Here is an 18,853-nt window from a genome sequence, read left to right on the forward strand (position 1 = left end):
TATAATAATTAATTCTAAATGTGCATCTATACATATTAATAGCAAATGCAAATCAATGCTCCCTTTGTCCTCCTTCTTGGGTGATCCATTTTCTCTCTTTGGACAATTCATAACTGGCCACCCTAAATTGAACACAATGGGATTAAGGCAAGTCCCAGCGAAGTTTTCTGTTAAAAGGAGGCCGTGTCAAGGGGCCCTAAAGGAGAGGCAAGGATGACAGAATTGGACTGAGCCTGCGGTCTCCATGGCTACGTAGCTGAAGCAAGTTTGCTCCAGATCTGCACAGACGCTGGAAGCATTTTTCGAACACAGAAGGACACTGCAACCATCTAACCTGCTTTATGTGGCTTGATAGTCTTTTGGGAAGGATATGCCTTCTGGCATGTTTATGTACACATTGCTACAAAAGATGCTTCACTCCGAAGGGATAAATCTTCCACCACTGATTTTACAGTTTCCTGGAATAGCATTGAAACCTATACATGAATCTCAAGGAAGGAGGTTGGGGGAATTTTCTCAGCATTTAGTATTTACCAAAGCCTATTTCCAGCCACATATCCAGATATGATTGTATACTGCTCTGCAGTCTCCACACTGGAATCTAGAATGATGTATAAATCTTGTAAATAAATATATCATGGAAGGAAGACATGGAGCTTAAGGAAGAGTTGGAAACTCATTTAAGAGAGTTTTGTTTACACCTTTCCATTAAGAAAGCATTCAGATGTTTTGCAAAACCAAAACATAATATGAAGCACCAATAATAACTAAACCATTAGAAAAAGTACCCCCCGCCCCCCGCAACCTGGCACCAAAAAAAATGCTATATAAAAAGGCATAGCACAGATTTAGTCTGACAGGCTGGGCAAACTGGTACAGACAGGGGAATTCAGGCTGCCAGTAGCTGACCATACAGAGGACCAGAGCCAGGAGGTGGAAGAGATGAGCTCTCCTGGGAAACACTCATGGCGATGGCACCTAGAGCTTCTGGCCTTTGGTTTGATGGGGTCCCACCCTCTTCATGTGTGGTGCATTCCAGCTCAGATGCAGGTGGAACCAATGGAAGCTGCCGGCCCCAAGTGAGTGGACCTCAAAGGAGTTCTCTGTGGTGCTCAGCCCTATCCTTGAAAGTGGTTGAGGAACATGAGAAGCTCTTTTAAAGTTCACCCTGGACATAAAGTGGATACAGTGTCCCACTGGCATGGGAGCCACCAGCCACTGCTTGGCAAAAGGGCTCTGAACGTTGCCTAGAAGACCTTCATGATCTAGCAGGCCATGAGGCAAGGGCTTAGGGCCTCATTCAGCTGCATGAGAGGTGCCCTCGGGAGCTGCAAGCCAGTGGTGGGCAAGGTCAAAAGAAGAGGGAATGGGGGCAAAAATGCCAATCAATTTTAAATTAAAGCTCTTACTGCCACCAAGCCTTGGGAGATGCACTCCATCCTTTAAGAAGTGGTGTCAGGGAGGAAAACATCCCAAAGCCAGGAAATTACGGCATGATGGGTGGTGGGGAGGAGAAGTGGGGATGAGCTAATGTCATTGGGACCAGATGAGGTCTCCAGGGGGGACAGACGCCACACTCCTGCTTTAAGGGGTTGAACTGCAGTAGCAGACCACTTTGATTGGGAAGGTGGGGCTTTGGCAGTTTAGATGAAAATGAGATCCGTTCGCTCTCTCCCAGGCCAGGCATATCTCGGAGGTGGGAGGGCGGGGGTCAGAAGCTGCTGGCTGAAACCAGAAACACAGGAAAGTCTCCACTGAAACAAAATGTGATCAGGAAGAGAGGCAAGGATAGCCAGGAGGGAATTACTGGGCAAATGGTTCCTTTCCAATAAAACATGTTTTCTAAGTCTTGAATTGCAACCAAATCAACTTTTTACTATAGAAGTGCAATCTGGTTTAACAGAATTACCTAGAAAGGATGCCCTTCTGACATCCACTGGACTTAAGTTTAAGCAAATATAGGCTTAGGATTACCTCCTTGCTATCACTGGGGAGCGAGGACAGTCTGCTCATTGTACAAGTTTAGCAGCCCAGCTGCACATCCAGGTTCGACTCCCTTCTCTGCTCTGTGCTGCTGCAGAGAGTGTAACGGAAGCTGTACCAATATGAAAAAGCAAAACAAAGCTGCTGGGTCCAGCCTGAATGGGCAGAGCTTCCTGGGAGGAACCAAGAAGCAGTGAAGGTTTCTGACTGGAGGGGAGGACCGAGTAGCCACAGCCTCTGAGATGTCTGTAAGGAGCCTTGCTCAACCCGCACTTGAGAGTTTGTTTGGAAGCAGAGCCTGCTTGAGCCTGTGGGGAGCAGCCCATCAGTCCTGAAAGAGTTCTGCATCCACCCTGTGGCAGTAGCAGCCACTGCAAAGTCCAAACCTTCTTCCCGCACAGTCCGTGGCAGGAGGAAAGGGGCAAGATGGGGGGCAGGATGAAGGGAGGCCAGAAGCACGTGTCTGCTGTCTTTCGCACGTTGAATGCCTTCCGGAGGGGATGGGGACTCCCTTTGGACATGGCGAGTTGCTTCATTTCAGTTTGGAAGGAATATTCCCCAACTGAGCCCCACTCGCTCTTTCCAAGCCCCTCAGTTTATAGCTCATAAATTAGTATTCCATGCTCTGCTCCTTCATTTGCTCTCATTCATACCCAAAGCCACTCTGGGCAAAACTGAACATCTTAGATCCATGAAATGCTGCAGCCCAAGCTGTAGCTCCTTGCCTGAAGCACAGTAGGATGGAGTTTCCAGCGCTCTTTTATGCTGAAATAAGTTTAGCTGCAGAGAACAACCCTGTTTATAGCATGTGAAGCAAGTGAAAAATGTGAAATCCCAGGAGCAAATCTCAGCTTCATGACAGACTGGGAATGGAAATATTGAGAAAGTGCTGGCAGTGTGCGGGAGGGAATCTAACAAAAATCAGGAGGAGAAACAAAACAATGTCATACGAGTGAAATCCCCTTCATGTCTTTTGTGGTCAACACATGCTTTGGACACATAATGAGTCTGTGAAGACCCTAGAAGCATTTGGAAGAACCAGAAAGTGCATGGACCTTGCCTTTGAGGAATGTATTTGTGGGCATTTATTTTTCCTGAAACCTTAACCATCAAAGCGTGCCTTCTTGAAGCACTCGAACGCCCTGGTTGACTGACACAGGCTTCCGAATTTGCAGTTGAAGAAAGCTAAGTTTGATATGTAAAGACACCAGGAAGACAAGGCCAGGAAGTTGATATTTATGCCTTTAGGGCAGGCCTGCACAGCTTGTGATTCCTCAAGTCAAATGTGACCTGTCTGTACTTTGAGACCATTCCTTGCTGGGCGTTGCAAATGACAAGGGATTATTAAGCAACTGAAAGTACATGGCTGGTCGGCTTAATTCTTCCAGGTGGCCCCCTGTTATGCAGACTTGTTTTCAGGTGTCAACATATGGGGTTCAGAAATGGAAGGAGGGGGAGGAAAGATCGCCAGGTGGCCATGTGGTCTCTTACAGAAGAGAGAAGTGTGTACTGAAGGCATCCACTATTTGACAGCTTGCCAAGTCCAAATCCATTGTAAAAATAAACAGCCATCTGAAGAGAGAAGTAGGCCTTGAAGGTGCCCATCCCTGGCCTCGTGACAGCAGACCAAGCAAGGCATGGGGGCTACTCTCAGATTTTGTCCTAGCACTGGCCCTAACCAATCAGAAATTTAAGAGATCCCTGCAAGATCAAAATAAAGGTCCATTTAGTTTGGCATCCTTCATCTCACAGTGTCCAAGGAGATGCCACCAGGTAGCTCAGAAGGAATCCATAGCCAAAATTCATTTTGGTCATACTCTTCCTCCCCAGAAGTGCTTTAGTAGTCAATTTTGAAGTGCAGCTGTCCACCATGACAGTCCCCAGGGAGAGTCCAACTGCATGCAATTGTGTTAATCCAAATCAACAACCAGTTCTAGAAGTTCCCATCCACTGAGAGCAGGTCTTCCTGTACCAATAATAGGTCTTAACTGCATGTTCAGAACCGGGCCACTCCAACATACTTTGTACTACAGGTAAGGAACAATATACTGTTGATGGGGAAATTCATTCTCCCTGCAACCCTAGTTATGTATATGCAGGGAGAAGGAATTCCAAATGCTGGCAGATGACATCAGTGTCCCTGCCAATAAATAGCAAGGAGGAGGAGGGTGGGGGGGAGTTAATACTAAGCACCTAGAACTAGCTCTGTCTCCTGGCTTTGCCCAGTATTTCTGCAATCAACAATAAGCAACTTTTGTTAAAAGTCGGGTGTAGTGACTTTGAATTCTGAACTACGACTGTTCTGATACTTCCACACTGTTTTTGGAATGCTAACCTGTTCTTCTGTTTGGGGTTGAAGCACAGAGCTTAAAGCCATCCATCCTTCTGGCTGCTTATCCATTTTTAGTGCCTGGTAGGCTCACATTTTCCTTTATTTCCTTGTGCTTTATTTCTAAGATCCCTTGGTAGTTGTCCGTCCTTTGTAGATTTATCTTTGCCTTTGTGCTACTGGCTTTACATGTTTGTTCTGTTGTGCTTTACATATATCTTCAGTGACATCATTCTCATTTTCATTCCCTGTATTTCCCACTGAATTTATTAAAAGGTTTTTGTATGGCCACGATGGTTTTGAATTTCTTTTTTTCCCTATTATTTATTTATTTAGAATATTTTTAGACCATTTATCAGCCAAAGGGCTCTCTGAAATGTTATACACTAAATCAAAACTACAAAAACCCATAATCCAAACCAAAAAACTTAGATATGAACCAAACACAACATTTAAAACAATAAACCCAACAAGCCCCTGCACATAATGTACAACAAGCATCCATAACAAATCAAGCTGGGGGGAACCAGCAATCCAAGATAAAATACCATGTAAAGCATAATATATAGTACAGAACTTAACTATTAAATATTGGGAAAATAAAAAGGGGTTTGCCTAGTGCCAGAAAGGATAGAGAGTCAGCACCAGGTGCGCCTCTTCAGAAACTGGTTCCATAAACGGGATGCCACAACTGAAAGGCCCTTCCCCTTGTGGCCACCCTCCTTGCTCCTTTTAGAGGGGGCTCTCAGAGAGGGACCTCAGGTGATGATCTTAGTATGGAAGGAGTTCCTTCAGATATCCTGCTCCCAAGCCATTTGGGGCTTTGAATGTTAATGTTAGCACCTTAAATTAGGCTCAGGCTTCAACACAGAAGGTAGCGTACTAGGGTGATGTGTGCCTTCCAGTGCCTCCCGGTCCCGTGAGCAGCCTTGCTGCCCTCTTTTGAACCAATTGAAGTCCCAGGACCATTTTCAAGGGCAGACCCACATACAGAGCATTACAAGAGTCCACATGAGAGATTGCCAGAGTGTGGGTCACTGTTGCGAGGCCACGTCTGTTCCGGGAGAAATGTACTTGATGGATCAGCTGGTAGAAGGTACTCCATGCTGCCATATCTGCTTGGGCTTCCAGAGACAATTCTGCACCTGAGAGCACCCTCAAACTATGAACCCTGTTCTTTATCGGGAGTGTGACTCCATCCAGGACAGGTTGAATATAACATACCTGGAGAGAGGACCCACCCACCAACAGGGCTCTCCATCTTACCTGGACTGAGTCTGCATTTATTGGCCCTCACCCAGTCTAATACCTTGCCCAGGCAGTGATTCAGGATACCTACTGTCTCACCTGGATTAGATGAAAAGGAGAGGTAGAGCATTGATGACACTTCAGCTCGTACCTGCAGAAAGTCTCTCCCAGTGGTTTCATGTAGATGTTGAACAGCATGGAGGGTAGAAGGGGACCCCACAGTGGCATAACTGCCATGGGGCAGAGCCGTAATATTCCAGCACCACCTTCTGGCACTGGCCGGCCAAGTAGGAGCAGAACCACTGCTAAGCCGTGCCTCCCACTCCCAACCCAGCCAGCCTATCCAGAAGGATACTATGGGCAGTGGTATCGAAAGCTGCTGAGAGATCCAGAAGAACCAACAGGGTCTCACTCCTCCTGTCCCTCTCCCAGCAAAGCTCATTCCACAGTGACCAAGGCAGTTTCCACTCAAACACCAGGCATGACACCTAACTGAAACAGATCCAGATGATCAGTTACATCCAAGAGTGCCTGGAGCTGCCCCGCTACCACCCACTCAAGCACCTTGCCCAAAAAGGGAGTGTTGGTTACCAGCTGATAGTTATTAATACCATCTGGGTACAGGTTAGCGCTTTTCACATTGGCTTCACCATGGCCTCCTTCAGAGCCATATGAGGTTTGGCATCTTAGTATTTCTAGCATCCACTCAATTTACTTCTAGGGGTCTGGGGCTGATTATGGAAACCTAAAGAACTACAACTCTAGTATTTGAGACCAAGCATTTTTTTAAAAAGAGGAATCCTCAAAATCTACCTAAACACAGAATAAGGAGAATATTTTCTTCTGACACCAGAGGAAGTTGTCCAAAAATCCAGATTGTTCCTAAAGACCATTGGAATGTACTTGACTACAATGTTTATTGCAAATACTACAAGGTGAAACTAATAAATGTATTAATACATTTATGCAGTCAAGCCATAAATGCACATCTATTGTATCTTCATTAGACAGGCTAATTCATTTAGTTCAGTTCCATGCAGTGTGGCCTAAAGTGGCCTTAGCTATGTTGGGTCGGCCACTTAATGCAAAAAAGTAGATAAAACTGGTTTACATAAAATTGGCATCTGCTGATTTATATGTATACATGAGAATTTAGGAATCATTCCTAAAATCAGATCCCGGATGACATCGGAAGAGAGGACCAGTGGTTCTTTGGCCAAAGTGCTGGCTGGTCTTTCTCCAGACCATGATCCAGGCAGGGAACCTGCTGTGTATCATGAGTTTTTCCCAAGCAGGGAGAGCAAAGCCAGTTCTGAGATGCTGGTTGGAGGACTTAGATGGCTTTTTTCCCATTTTAGCAATGCAACTTAGTGAGAAGGAGGAGGCATTTTGCTGTTATCACCAAATGACTAAGTCAGGAATCCTACCAAAGTGATCAGAAATCACACAGAGATTTATCAGTAGATTCTGAGCTACTGTTTGCTCACCTTTCTTTTCAATAATTCCTGCAGTTGGGGCTTCTTATTTCTAAAATCTGTTTAAGTCTGGCTTATCTGTGACTCTCTCTCAATCTCAATCTCTCTCTCTCTTGTTTATTTATGTGGCTTCCGATTTTATATGTTCCTATATGAGTGTTGTAAGCCACACTGAGAACTTTATCTCATGTGTCAGCGTAGTAATGCTGCAAATACGTAAACAATACCGGGGGAGAACAAAGCCGCCTCTTCTTGGTCTCTGTCCCTCTGGATTTGGCTAATTCATAGGCTCATTCTCTCCCAGTGTTGCAGTAATCTTTTTTTTAATAGAATCCTCCCAGAAGTCACATGTTAAATACCTATCCCACCATTTGTTTTCCATAGAAATATGAAGCGCACGATTCATTTGAAGATTTTTGAGCCAGGGGATGTCTCTCAATTTTTCCAAGCACAAAGCCTTGGGAATACAAGGCTGGCGGTGTGGGGCAATGGCCGCAGGTGGCAGGCACCGAGAAGGGGCTGTCCCCCGTGAGCATTGGAGGACTGAGTCGGATGAGCCAGGCGGCCCTGTCTTGCACCCCCATGCTAGTCCACTGCCCATGGCCGTGTGGCAACAGGGTAGCCTCTTGCCACATCCTGAAGATTTAATTGTCCCACTCAGCTTCTGTACGTGAAATTTCTTCTCCTTTGCCTCAGATAGTCGAATGTCTTGGGAAAGCCCCAAATGCTCTGATCCACCAAGAGGAGAGGACCGGTTCAGTTCATGTCAGAGTCTTCAGGGACGGAATCCCTCAAGCACTGCTCCTTCATGGCAAGTTAGCATTGACCCTGCAAAGTCTCCCAGCTGCATGTTACACAGTTCTGGTTCAAGTTGCCTGCAGCAACCTTGCAAAGAACCCCTTCCCATGGAAGTCTCAAAAAGGGCAAGCAGTGGTTGACTGTCAAAATACATAGGTGCAATTTACATGTGCGCAACTATCCAAAACCGATTTTTTGTTGTGTAATCTTTTCACTAACGTAAGAAGAAAATACCACAGCCAGCTGGAAGAAGGTCTAAGAATACATGTAGCAAGATGTTCATTCATAGCTATTTTGTGCTATTTGTGTTGGTGACGGCATTCATCCTATCCAGCATTCCTCCCCAGCCACTTTTGGAGCCGGTGACACATGTCACTAACAGCAGCAGCATAACTCTGGCTTAGTGGCAACAATTTGTGTGTGGAAACAAGCGCCTAGATGTGGAACCAAACACAAGTCAAGGTTCAGTATAACCAATCACATTCTACAAGGGGATGCAGGAATGGATGTAGAACAACCTGGATGAATTCACACAACAGGGACCTATAGTGGGTTGTTGTGTTACGTTGAACCCTGGCTGATTCGTGCAAAGTAACAAGCCACCTCAAAGAACCCGGGGTTTTTTGTAGGGATTGTTGTCATGTTGTTCGAACCCAGGTGACTGGTTACAGGGAATCAGCTAGTACACCCCATGGCAAAAGCACCCCCCCCCCTTGCGACGGGACTCCTGGGGAACACTTGGCCTTCGGAGACAGCTAGTGGGGGCACACCACTTCCTCCCATTGCCACAAGCAGTTTTGGGTTTCCCATGGCTTTTACCCCCATTTTTTGTTTGAGATTAGGAAATCTGGCTGTCAGACCAGCTTCTGCAATCCTCCTTGGGCTGATTACAAGCAGTCCCTTCAAATAGTGGCACATTATAGGGGCTGTCTGAGATCACCCACCTTTTGAGAAATAATGTGCTAAGAATTTGGGCAAAGCATTAAAACAACTTAGCTAGAGCTGCACAAAAATGAAACTCTGATACCAACTGTGGTCATTGCCCAGAAGAGTCTACAAATATCTCTTCCCCACAATATTTTTTTTTTCCTTGTCAGCTCACGGAAGTTTTTTTTAAAAGCAAAGTTCCAAAAACGATTTGGCTGCAAAAATGGGTATGGGGGTGGGGTGGGGGTTGAAGCAAGAGCCTCATCTTCCACTCTTTTGGTTCTTGTCAGGTTGCACCCCTATGAAAACTCTGGGACCCTTTGCTAGTATTCTTTGGGTGGAAAATGGATGGGTTTTATACTGAGAGATATATTCAAAACCTGAATTTTTGCATTTTTCTTAGCACCTAGACACTCAGATCAAAACTCAAGATGTGTACTCCCTTGGAAAATAAAAGGGGGAGGGAAGATGAAGATCTACCTGTGAACTGGGTACAACCCCCCCCCCCAAATGTAGCCAAAGATACCTCGTGCCTTTCATTTTTCTTTGCTCACCCCCTGTCAACTGTCTAGGTAAAGAAAAATGGGGGGAAATGTATCTGGAGTCTCTTCCAGGTGCCAACGCAGCCCAATGCCCCAAGCAAGACTTGAACAACAGTGAAAGTTTACAACTGCACAAGTGCAGCAGCTAAATACATAAAACTGGGCAATTTTTAAAGAAGGCTGGGCAAACCTGGGCAGCCCCCAAGCATGTACCTGAGAAACTCTGAAGGGACTGCTTATAGCTATTCAGAGACTCTCCTTGCACCTCAGCGAAATGGTTTAAAGAGAAGATAAAGCAACAGCAAGCTCAAAATGGCTCATAGCCGTGCGAGGAAGGAGCAAATTACTCATTCTCCCCATAGTGTCTGATGGGATGCCTGTGGGGGCACCAAGGGGAGAAGAGGGGACCCAACCAGCTTTCTCTTCGGCTGCCCTCATCAGAACACCATGGCTTATTGCCCGTGATGGGTTGTCATGGTTTGTGAACGCAGCCCATGTGTCACATCCACATCTTAGCTCAGTTATGAAGCCAGTTCACGCCATGGAACATTTTGGGACAGAAATGAGGGGGACACCTCTGTTTGCATATATAATGAAACACTTTGAAATTCAACATGGTCCTTGTTCCCAAATCACCACACTAACCATTCTGTTAAAGAAAGGCTTTGATTTTCCCACACAGCCCACTCCTTAGTTAAATACAGGAGCAGTAGATTCACTTCACTAAATGATATGACACTTAATATGCTGGTCTTTAAAGAAAGTATTTAATTTATGAAGTTAAGGATTCAGAAGACAGAGCAGAACTTTCTCCATTTTCCTGTTCTCCAGTAGCTCTACTGCTGCATTTAATGGTTTGGGAGGCCTCTCGCCTCTTACACATTAAGGTCCCCACCAACAGTTATGGACTGCAATGAAATGTCAAGAGATCATGATAGCTGGGGTGGATGTGAACTAGACAATTAATTACAACCGTTTTTACCGTACCAAAACAGAATACAATGGTATTAAATAGGAACATTATGCATAGAGTCGTCTTCTCCCATTTTTAATTCACTTTTTTCCTCAACATAGTGTTTTAATCTTCTTTAAACAGTGGCTAACTCAAAGCGGCTAACTCAAAGTAAATGAAGCATTCCTAATAATATAAATATGAAAAATAGCAATCGCTTGGGGACTACAGCTGAATATATTAAAACTCCTGTTCATGTTCATTATTAACACATTTTCATTTATTTTTATGTGCATCCCCCATTTGCATTCTTAAATCAGACCACAAATTCATGAATACACACACACAGAGGGAGAATCCAACCCTACAAAGTCCAAACCCCCGCACCTTTCTAAAGGACCCCCAGTGGCTTGTCCAGTCCAGATGTGAAGCTACCTGAATGCATGGGGTGAACATTTCCGTCACATTCCACTCATCCGTCAAAACAGTGGATTGTTTCTTGAAACACTGAAATTGGCTGCCTGGGATCAGAACGCCATCAATCTTACTCACGCAGGGGGCAGGCTGGCTGCCTCAGAAAGTCTCACAAGAGGACGAGCTCTGCTGTTCCTAAGCAGGTGATGAGGCAGCTGTAAAACCTTCCCCGTCTGTATTGCTGCTCATTGAACGATATGTCATATTTCCCATTTCTCCAATACTTTGTATGCGCCCTGTGTTGTACTCTTCTAGCTTCATAAAGGAGGTGATTTTTCAAGCTTAGGGAAATGCTGCAAAATGCCACAGGGTCTATCCCACTTTTTTTCACTCTCCCATCATGTCACTCATGTCTACAACTGATGGTGCAAAAAAGATGATCACTTTTTCTTTCAACCACCCATTCATTTAGAACCCTGTTTATCAATGTGTGCTACCTCTGGTGTAATGTCACTCATACTTTTCTGTTTTATGTGCATGCTTCTTTGGAAGACTCCCAGAGGAAGACATCCAAACTGGCTGTTCTATTTCCTAACAATTAAAATGACAGTGATGAAGCAGCAGCACATACATGATCAATCACTACTTGAGCTTCCGAACATGGGATACACTGGGCAATCCACTCGGATCTTGTCCTCCACTAGTCTTGAGGGTGGCATAGAAGCACAGCTATGCTATTATGCAACCACCATTCATGGGCTTTATCTAGGGAAAGTTGTCCATGATTAATTTCTCTATGATCCTTTTGGACTATCATTCAATCGACTTCGCAGCCATTTATAAAGTCAGAAGATTCCTAGGCTATTATTTTCTGGCCTAGAAAACAGCTATGAAGAAAGCAACAACAACTTTCCATCATCCATATCTGATCCAATGGAGATGTGTAATTGAATCTTCCATCAACTGGACTCGCAATGATTTTCTACATAAGGCTGCTCCCATTATTCCACCCATCCATTCTCGCTATTTAAATAACTTGCTTTTAGATCGTGCATTACAATTAATCATCAAGACATTCCATGTTTGAAACTCTAAGAGAAGAAAATAGTCCATCTCCTTTTCCTCCAAGAGGCATCTTGGATAGTGGCTTTCCCTACTTTATAAATGCACTGCATCCAAATCGATCCCTTCCTGGAGAGTAAACCCATGAAGCAAGTTACACATGAACAGTCAGCCTTGAAATATTGCATTGCTGATCTCCACTTGAGGAATGACAATGTAATGAAATACCTTAGACTCAATCTTACCTTAATTGATTTCTTTCACCGACACAAAAAAGCCTTTTTTCTGCTTTACCATCAATTGTACACTGTAGCATTGAAAATACTGTTCACCTTATCACACACACAGCCCAATAACCAGAAATAACAATCTTTGACAAATGTAGGCCAAATCTCACCATTGTTTACAACCTTACCCAGTGAAATCATTCTGGAAAGAATAGTTTCACAAGGCTTGAATTAAAAGATCTCAAAGGGGTAGCTTAGGCTACACCCCCAGCCACAAAGCCCCCTTGAATACAATGGAGTTTACTTGTGAGTAGGCATGGCTAGGACTGGAATGACACACTGCTAAAGGTTTTCTTTACCCATTCTTGAAACGATTCTGAACTTTGTGGTCAGGTGCAATGCAAAGCGTTTCCTTGGGGGGTTCTCTCAATACTTCCAAGGATGTCACATTACTGTGTGTATGCTGCTGAAAAGCAGCGATCGTCACCTCCCTTAGATCCCCAAAGTACACATGCCAGATACTTCTGTGTTTGACCAAGTGGTCCTTGATGTGTGTATTTGGAGTGGGAGAGCCTTATACCACAATTGGCAAATGAACAACCAAACCAAAATGGTCTTGAGCTATATAAGCCAACATTCTCTACAGAATGTTTATTCTTATGACTCACGCAAACACAACAATTGAATAAGAAAAAGATTACATTACATTCTAAATGGGTTTCCCATGGTGACCCTCTTTGTAATTTCATAAACTGACAGAAAACACACACACCTTTAAATAGGTAGTCTGTTTTCACACCAGGTGAGTAAATATTAAGTTGATTACAGTGTCATACAGGAAAGCAGGTCACAGAACTGTAGATGTAAAACACATTAGACACTCATGCTCCTAATGTACACATGCATCTCTGTTCTAACCCAGTATGACAAAGCAGCTGCATCAAAAAGTATCCGCCATGTGGCTGGTCCTACCTGGTCTGTGCAGGTGATGCTGCTGAAAAGTGTGGTGAAGGGAGCCCTGACAGAGCAGCATGGCACAGGCACTTATCCACAAATACAGGACCCAGGACATTGCAGAGACCACGGCCATTCTCTAAAGGGGACATCAGACAAGAATTAGCACCCACAGCAAGCAAACCCACATGCCGCTCACACAAATGCTCTTTGCATCTGAGCTGCAGTGCATGGAGCAAGAATGTGTCCTTTTATCTGTTTGTTCCCCTTCTGTTTCCCCAGGCTGCAGTTGTCAAATAGCAAAGAGTGTGTCTACAGGAACGTTTTAAGAAGGCTGCTTCTAAATGAACTTTTAATAATTTAGGGACATAAATGAAACTGTTGGTAAAAGACGTCCAAGGTTAACAGAAGCCAGGATGCACCTGATGAAGTTGGTTCCAGCCTACAGAAGCTCATGCCGCAGTAGATTCCACAGGGAACCCTTCAGACAGAAACTAAGAAATTTCTGTCCTGCAGTTTACACTTTTAAGGAATGAAAAGCAACATTGCACTGAAGTATATACTGAATGCAGAGCTGCATCTCCTTCGGTTTCTGCTTGGATATGCAAGGGCGGCTGGCAACTATCTCAGTGGATGCCCCTCACTTGCAAGGGTGACTTCCATTCTACAGCAGAACAACAGCATGGAGCAGGGTGAGGGCATCTCAGGCCATTTCCTTCTTACCGGCTCTGAATGGCCGGGAAAATCCTTCGCTTTTGGCAGTTGCACCTTAGGACAGTAAGGTGCCTGTTGACATACACAAAGAGACGTGACTCAATAGGTAGTCTCAGAACTTCACACAACACCTGCTTAATAGCAGCTTGGAAATCACTGCCAAGACATGCTTCGATCACACTTCCTTTTCACAATCCAGCCAGTCCAATGCCTCTCCAGTTGGGACCGATGTGTTTTTAATTTCTAAACCTATTCATTTTAATTGCAATGTTGTCTGTTAAGCAAAGTAATTATTCCTCAGAATCATGTTCTTCTAATTCCTGGATGTTTGTTTGTTTATTTATTTATTTTAGAGATCAGCTGTTTTTTCTTTGATCCAAGCTTGTAAGACTGGATTGAATTTCATAGGTAAAAGAAAAAGCTGTTTTCAGAAATCAGATTAATTTAAAAAGTGGGAAAGATTCGATAGAAAAGCAAGAGATCTTTCTTTGCCAGAACTGACATGAGTCATCACTTGATACCTTTCTAGATTTCTGCACTTACATCTATTATTGTTCAAACTGGACTGAGTGTGTGTGTGTGTGTGTGTGTGTGTGTGTAAGAGAGAGAGAGAGAGAGAGAGAGAGAGAATGCACCCATAAACTTTATAAGTTTAACAGTTTCTCCTCAAAATCTTCGAGGATTGCCAGATTTTTTAATGCCTGGCAATGCTGCATACGGTCCAGTTCTCTTAACAACACCTTCTGCTGCATTTCACATAGCCAGATTAATCAAACTTCAGGCGCACTCCTTCAACAGCCAATGACAAGATGGCATTTTCTATCTAATAATCCAATCAGCTGAACATCAGTTTTTTCCTCTCAGAGAAAGACTTCTTAGCTCAAATCAACCTCCTCTCTCTCTCTCTCTCTCTCTCTCTCTCTCTCTCTCTCTCTCCCTCCCTCCCTCCCTCCCTCCCTCCTGCTCTGTGTGTGTGTCCTTGCCTCTCTCATTTTGTAGCTGCTGGGCTTCAGCTACAGCCAGAGTCAGAAGTGACCCAGGGCCGGGCTTGCTAAAGGTGGAATAACCACCTTCCAATCAGGGGCAGTGTGTCAGTCAGGCTAGGAGAAGATTGTCGCTGGCTGTTTTGCTTTCTTCTTCTTCTAATTCCAGGCATATCAGGGGTTCTCCAGAGGTGGAACCACTCCCGAATGGACCAGAGATAAGTTTGTAATTCATAGAAGAGGCAATTTTCTGAAAACAGCCGAACATAATTTCTATCAGCAGGATGCTACTTAATTCCCGTCTATGTCTATCTGACGTACTTACCCAGTATATAAATAGTTCTTCGCAGGGCTGTTTACTTTTGCCTGTGGTTTGCCTCTCTCTCCCGCAGCACTCACACACCGCACACCCTTTTGTGTCCAGGCAATCTTCCCTGCCCCTGCCCAGCTCTTTCCTCCCAGTGATGTTCTTCCAGGAGTATTTAGCAGCCGGTGTGCGTGTGTTTGTGGATCCCACACACTCTAATATTTCTGGTTTTGTGATGCAATCAGCCAAGAAATCACCTGGGATAAGTGGCTCTGAACTGACCTCATATTTCAAGGAGAGAAGTGTGTCGCTTGAACCTGAACTTTTCCCATACTCAGCTAAGCGGTGAGGAAAAGGCAAGGTCTAGGCGTGTGTTTGGCGCGGGAGGGCGGTTAAAACCAAGCAAGAATTTTAAAATCAAAACTTCCAGAGCTTCTGGTGTGCTGATTCCGCCTTCATTATCTTTTCTTCCCAGCAGCATTATCCTTACCCATGTCGAAGACATGCGTTGAAATCCCCCCTCTCCTATACTGCCAGCCTCTCAACAGCCATCTCCAAACAATATTATTTTAAGCAACTTTTGCCCAAACCCAGCATCCCTGGCTAACCCCTTTCGTGGGTTTGTTCGCCTGCGCTCTGCCGCTGCTCCCAGCCCAGCCATCCTTCTCCGGCACCCGGAGACCATCCGATCAGACCTTAATTAAACCCCTTTTCAACGGAGAGCGAGTCCCTTCCGTTAGGACCGGCGGAGGCTTTCTGCATCTCAAGTCCGCGGAGAAGCTTCTTACCTGAGTCTTCCAACCCCAAGCAGAGCGCTCTATTAGCGTTCATTGGAAAGACTTAGCACTTTTTAAAATCCATCTGCACCCCAAGGGGGGAATTACAATAAATTGGGGGAAGAAGCAGCGTCACCCTCGGTCTTCTCGGTCGGGAATCCTTTTATTCAGGAGGAAGAAAACAAAAGTGGATGGTGGCTTGGTTTGTTTTGCTTTGCTTCGCTTGGGTTTGGGGGTCTCTCTCGCGCGCGTCGGCGATGCTATTCCAAGAGTAAAGAAGGCATCCGAGCTCTCCCTTCTCAGCCTCGGTCTGGCACAGGCTCGTCAGAAAAGTAGCCGAGGGTGGAAGGGTGGAAAGCCTGTCATTTTCACCTTTAAATCATCTTCGAGCGTCACCTTCTGCTTGATGAGACCTTTGAAGTGATCTTGAGATAATTTGCAGCTTCCAGGGCACTTACAGAAGAGAATCGGGGCTGTTTAATGAGACAGCAGCCTCTCTCTCCCGCCAGGGCACTCAGCGAGGAATAAAAGCAGATGTAGGTAGAAAAGCACAGATCGCCTATACAGTACGGCAAGTGCCGATAGTCTATTTCAATACATCCCAGGCTCGGTAAAGTATCACATGTCTTAAAGGGACACGGCCCTCTTTTGGCAAGCGGCGGCGAATGGCCTCGCCTCACCTGCCGGGTCTCCTCTGACACCGAGGGAGGCTGCTCTGAAGTCCCGGCAGGGCTGAGCGCCGATGCAGCGCGGTCCGTGCGAGGCGGCCGGCTCTCTCCGCCTCCTCGCCGCCGCCACCAAAGGGAAGGGTAGAGGAGACTCGGAAGGCAGCTGGAGAAGGGGCGGCCGAGCCCCCCCAACTGGGGAGGCAACTTCTCCGAAGGGCAGGCGCCCGATGAGTCATCGGAGGAAGCGGGTGGGGGAGTGGGGTGGGCTGGGGTCCATCTCTGAATCCCGATCCTCTGTGGGGGCTACACGGGGATTTGGGGGTGGGGGCGGCACTAGCCTGTGTGAGCAGTGGCCATCTCGGACTACTGCCCTCCACCCTCGCCAAAGGGTGCGATCTTATGCATGTTTAGGCAGGAAAGAGACGTCCCCAGACTTGCTGGGGAATGCTGGGAGTTGTAGGACTTTTTTTCCTGTCTAAGCACGCACAGGATTGCGCTCTGGCAAGCTTATGGTGGCGCAACTCCAATTGTGGACTGGGATCCGCTTTGTCAGAAGCGTGTGCTGAATAACACTTCATACAGCCCATGAAGCGGACTGAGCTCGCCCATGAAGCCGCTGGCTCGTGGGCCAGTCCGGAAGGAGAAGCAGGCTCTTTCGCTTGAGGTTTTGCTGCCCAGTCTCTCAGCTACCACTTCGAGGGGCAGTTACCAAAATACGCGAGTTACTGTGAATCCAAGCGATGTTGATGTGCATGCGCGAATCCTGACCATTGCACATGTCTGTGGAAGTCCTAAATTTCTGAAGGCTTCCAGCTTTAGCATGCTTAATGTTAAGAATCAGAAGGCATCGCACAGACTTTGCATCATTCTGGGCTTAGCAGATTCTCTGCTATAATGAAGAAGACAGAAAAATCAGTGAGCAAATGTGGGAGGGTTAGAGACTGGAGGACCCCCCCTAGAGTTCTGTGGGTGAGGCAGAGAGGGCACTGGAGGTGCTGCTCGGCTTGCAAAGCTGCCGCATGCCAGTCTTCAGGAGAGTCACGCGTGCTAATTGATATCCAGTGATGACTGTTGGCAAGGGGCCAGTTCTGTCCATTTTGCTTGTGCGACAGAGACTCACTGAACTGAGGGGTAGTCCATAACCAAGACTTTGAAGGCTCAATGGGGCAGCTCAGTGGAACTCACACAAGGGAACTCCTCCTGTTTTCTGCTTGTTTCTAGGCTGGCCCCTGGAAGTGAGACATCTCCCCTGCACAAGCGATGGGCTGCCTTTGTGCGATGAAACTAGTGGGGCGGCCACTGCTGGAATGAAGGTGTCAGTGGGCTTGGCTTGCAGATGGTTACCGTTGGAGATTGCTCTATTCATCCCACTTCTGACATTTTACTATGATTTATTTAAATTTTGCAGAAGGTAAAGGCAGCCCATTTATTTCTCCTACAAATTACACCAAGTAAAATAAATGCTTTAATTAATTGCCCCCCCCTTAATCATCCTGAATCAGTAGTTCCTTTTCAATTAATTGGTGATCCATTGTAAAAATCCACAAAACCTGCAGCTGGCAAGATTTTTCAGGACTCCTTTCAATCTATCCCCTGTCCCCAGTCAACTAATGCAATTAATCTTAGGGAACAAATGCTTCTACTGGTACCAACAAAAGTGTCCCCCCCCCCCCACAAAGCTTAATTACCATGCAGAAGTGAAAGGAAGAGTTACAGCAGGTTGATTCATCCTCCCCAATTGTGGCTCCCCTTGAAAAGTGCCGGAAAGTGGTGGTGGTGGAAAAGCCTTTCACTTGAACCAATGGGCAGTCAAGGCCCTGGGGCTGTTCAGTGGGGAGGGGGCCAGACCCAGGCCTAGCAAAGCCCTTGAATGGTGTTATCAGAGCATCATCTGGAAGTGCCATCCAAGATCAAAGTGCAATAAACATGGGCGCTTCCGGATGAAAGCTTAATAATACCATCGCACGGCCTCTTCCATGGGACTTTATGCAGGGAATGATGCATAACGTCATCATTCATTCATCGGTCTCTTGTGTTTCCCACTGCTTCTGTCCTCTTAACAGGATGAACACACACACACACATTCATTATGAAAGAAAAGATAGAATAGCTGTACAATGGCTTTTGACTGGAAGCCTGGAAAGTTTGTCCACTTTGTGACAGTGACTGAAATATGCCTCATACTGCACTTCTAAAATTTAGTAATAGTTCCATTCACACAAGAATGAAGTCAATCCCATATCTGAAAGCATATTTATCTTGCTATTTTATGGTCCCTCAGATATGCAGATGATACCACTCTAATGGCAGAAAGTGAAGAGGAACTAAAGAGCCTCTTGATGCAAGTGAAAGAGAAAAGCTCAAAATGCCTGAAACTCAGCATTAAGAAAACTAAGATCATGGCATCTGGTCCTCTCACTTCTTGGCAAATAGATGGGGAAGAAATGGAGGTAGTGACAGATTTTATTTTCCTGGGCTCCAAGACCACCGCAGA

General features: G+C 45.6%; 1 protein-coding gene across 2 annotated transcripts in view; it reads right to left on the minus strand.

Moving 5' to 3' along the window:
* Window positions 1-16,373, minus strand: part of TAFA1 (TAFA chemokine like family member 1) — a 364,814-nt gene extending 348,441 nt beyond the window's left edge. The window contains exons 1-2 of one of the 2 annotated variants that reach the window (XM_044451694.1): window positions 15,704-16,373; window positions 12,930-13,050 (exon numbers count right to left, since the gene is read on the minus strand). In XM_044451694.1, the coding sequence (XP_044307629.1) occupies window positions 12,930-13,047 (118 nt within the window). In that variant the 5' untranslated portion in view covers window positions 13,048-13,050; window positions 15,704-16,373. Of the gene's footprint in view, window positions 1-12,929; window positions 13,051-14,933; window positions 15,430-15,703 lie in introns of those variants that run through there. The other variant, XM_044451695.1, reaches the window with a different exon arrangement.
* Window positions 16,374-18,853: the final 2,480 nt, after the last annotated feature.

Source organism: Varanus komodoensis, unplaced genomic scaffold, assembly GCF_004798865.1.
Source record: "Varanus komodoensis strain SLA01 unplaced genomic scaffold, ASM479886v1 scaffold6_4, whole genome shotgun sequence".
NCBI lineage: Eukaryota > Metazoa > Chordata > Lepidosauria > Squamata > Varanidae > Varanus > Varanus komodoensis.